Below are 2,248 nucleotides of genomic sequence, written 5' to 3' on the forward strand. Positions count from 1 at the left end.
TATGCATCCTGATAAAGTTCTCTTGGCCTTTGGAATTCAAATAGCCCCCCCACCCCCTCCCCCATCATCACACACCCTTCACCATACCTAGAGATTGGAAATTTGTCTATGCTGATCCATGAAATAACTGGCCATTAAAAATAAAAATGTGCCTGCTTCTATGGGAATTTAACATAAGGGGGGGGTGTATATTTATGCCCCCTGTATTTTAAAAGAAGAACATTTATTTATTTACAATACGTTATTCATTCACTAAGAAAATTGGTGTTCTTAAAGGTTGGATTTTACCTCATTTTTTAATTAAGATAAATTTAAAAAAAATGATTTTTTTTAGTCCTCTTTTTAGTCAACTTAAGCATGGGCATGTACACCTTTGAGCACCACTGTAAGACATTTGTTTGTGTATTGAGTGGATGTGGCTCTGTATTATGCGAGTGACATTTTTGTTGTAACATTATGAGGTAAGTGGTGGGTCAAGGGACAAGGCCAGTTTTGGGTAATGTATACATTTTCATACACGTAGGTGACTTTCTGTCAAGAACACTAAAATATTGGCTGGTCCCACCACTGTAATATAGCTAGGTTTTTAAATACAGTGCACAAGTAAGATGGGTCGTTTGCTTGAGTTTTTGATTTCCAAAAGATATGATTATTTATGGTACATTTTTCTTCTTAACCCTTGTATTGTCTTCACTTTCAGGACCCTCTCTTATCCCTCGGGTCCCTACTCCGTCTGTGGTCATGTCCGGAATAATTTAGGGAATTGAGTCAGGAATACATGTTTATTACAGAAAATAAGGTAAGGCCATTGATTTTTAGATTAAAAAAAATGCAACTTTTTCTTCTTGTAAAAATTTGAAATCGGTCAATTTGACCCAAATACAATGTAAGGGTTAATCTATGTTATTTGGCACAACCACTCCAACCCCCCCCCCCCTTGTTTAGAGAAACAACGTGTCTATGTAAAGGATGCAAATAGTCTATTCATGTAAATAGGTGTCACACATTTTCTTTTAATTAGTTTCAAAACTGATTTTGTTCCAGGTTATACGTTACTGTATCAAGTTTTACTTTGGGAATGTAACAACTGTATCGCGACATACAATGAATTTTTAAATCATCTGGTAAGTTAAAAAAACAGACAACTTTCTTTGCTACTATGACAGAATATGTCATATGTAACATTATGGATTTTAATTTGTAGTCATTTCCCTGGTGGTGCGTAGTCTGAATCCATTCCCAAAGAGGTCTAAGTTTACATTTCCATTGCTATGTTTTGGTTTTTAACAAAGCCAAAAAACGATCTGTGTATAAAATAAAATAATAAAAAGGTATTGGGCATTTTTAGGCCTTTATTTATTTAGACATGGGAGAAAGAGGGGGGGGGGAACGACATGAATCAAAAGGACGGAGTCAAACCCGCGGCTGCATGCTCCACCAGGTGAGGTACTCAGGCGCCGATATTGGCTTTTAAACCATAACGTAGCAATGTAAACGTAGCCTAAATGAACATCTATGCCCAGAGCATAACTACTAAAATATATAATTCCTTACCTAATCCCATTAAAACGGTGATGTAGACATTTTGAGTAACAGAGGACGTTTCTGTTGGATTCGCGAGGGTGGAGAAGTTTGAGTTTCTGAAGTCATTATCGCAGTTTTTTCTTTTAAGATTCCTTTAGATAATCTAGTGAAATATTAAATGAAATCGATGTGAGACAGGAAGTCTTCCTTGTCTTCATCTTGTGTTGCGGCGACGCCGGTAGGTGTGGATTTGGTGTCCTCCAGGTGCTTTTTCTCCACAGCTGCATCTTCTGGGCTAAGCTCCTCTCCTTTGGTCATAACATACACAAAATATTGGAAGCCTTCTCCATAGCTGTACTTCCTAATGGACCAGTTGTACTCTGTGCGAGCGTAGAGGCGTTTCCTGAATAAGGGTTGGGCGAAGGTTACGGAGACAAACCGTCCTCCAGGCTTCAGGCAGCGACTGATCTGGGAGAAGAAGAAGAAATGAGGAGAAGAACAGTATTAGAAGAAGTTACCATCAAGACCCACTCCATTTCAATTCCCACCTCTACCACTACTAGAGGTGGTGGAAAAAAAACAGTATAGCACAGTATCGAGATATTTTTAGTGGCAATACTGCGTCGATACACAGGCGCCGAGTATGGATCTTTTAATATATATTATATATGTGGTGGTCAGTTTGTCTGCTTGACAATCCCATTTGGCAGCAATAAAATTGAAG

General features: G+C 38.2%; 1 protein-coding gene across 1 annotated transcript in view; it reads right to left on the reverse strand.

Moving 5' to 3' along the window:
* Positions 1–881: 881 nt before the first annotated feature.
* ece2a (endothelin converting enzyme 2a) overlaps positions 882–2,248 on the reverse strand; it is a 122,569-nt gene continuing 121,202 nt past the window's right edge. Inside the window, exon 4 of the mRNA XM_032531748.1 lies at positions 882–1,992. Within this exon, the coding sequence (XP_032387639.1) occupies positions 1,699–1,992 (294 nt within the window). The 3' untranslated portion in view covers positions 882–1,698. The remainder of the gene's footprint in view (positions 1,993–2,248) is intronic.

This window comes from Etheostoma spectabile, chromosome 12, assembly GCF_008692095.1.
Source record: "Etheostoma spectabile isolate EspeVRDwgs_2016 chromosome 12, UIUC_Espe_1.0, whole genome shotgun sequence".
Classification (NCBI taxonomy): Eukaryota; Metazoa; Chordata; class Actinopteri; order Perciformes; family Percidae; genus Etheostoma; species Etheostoma spectabile.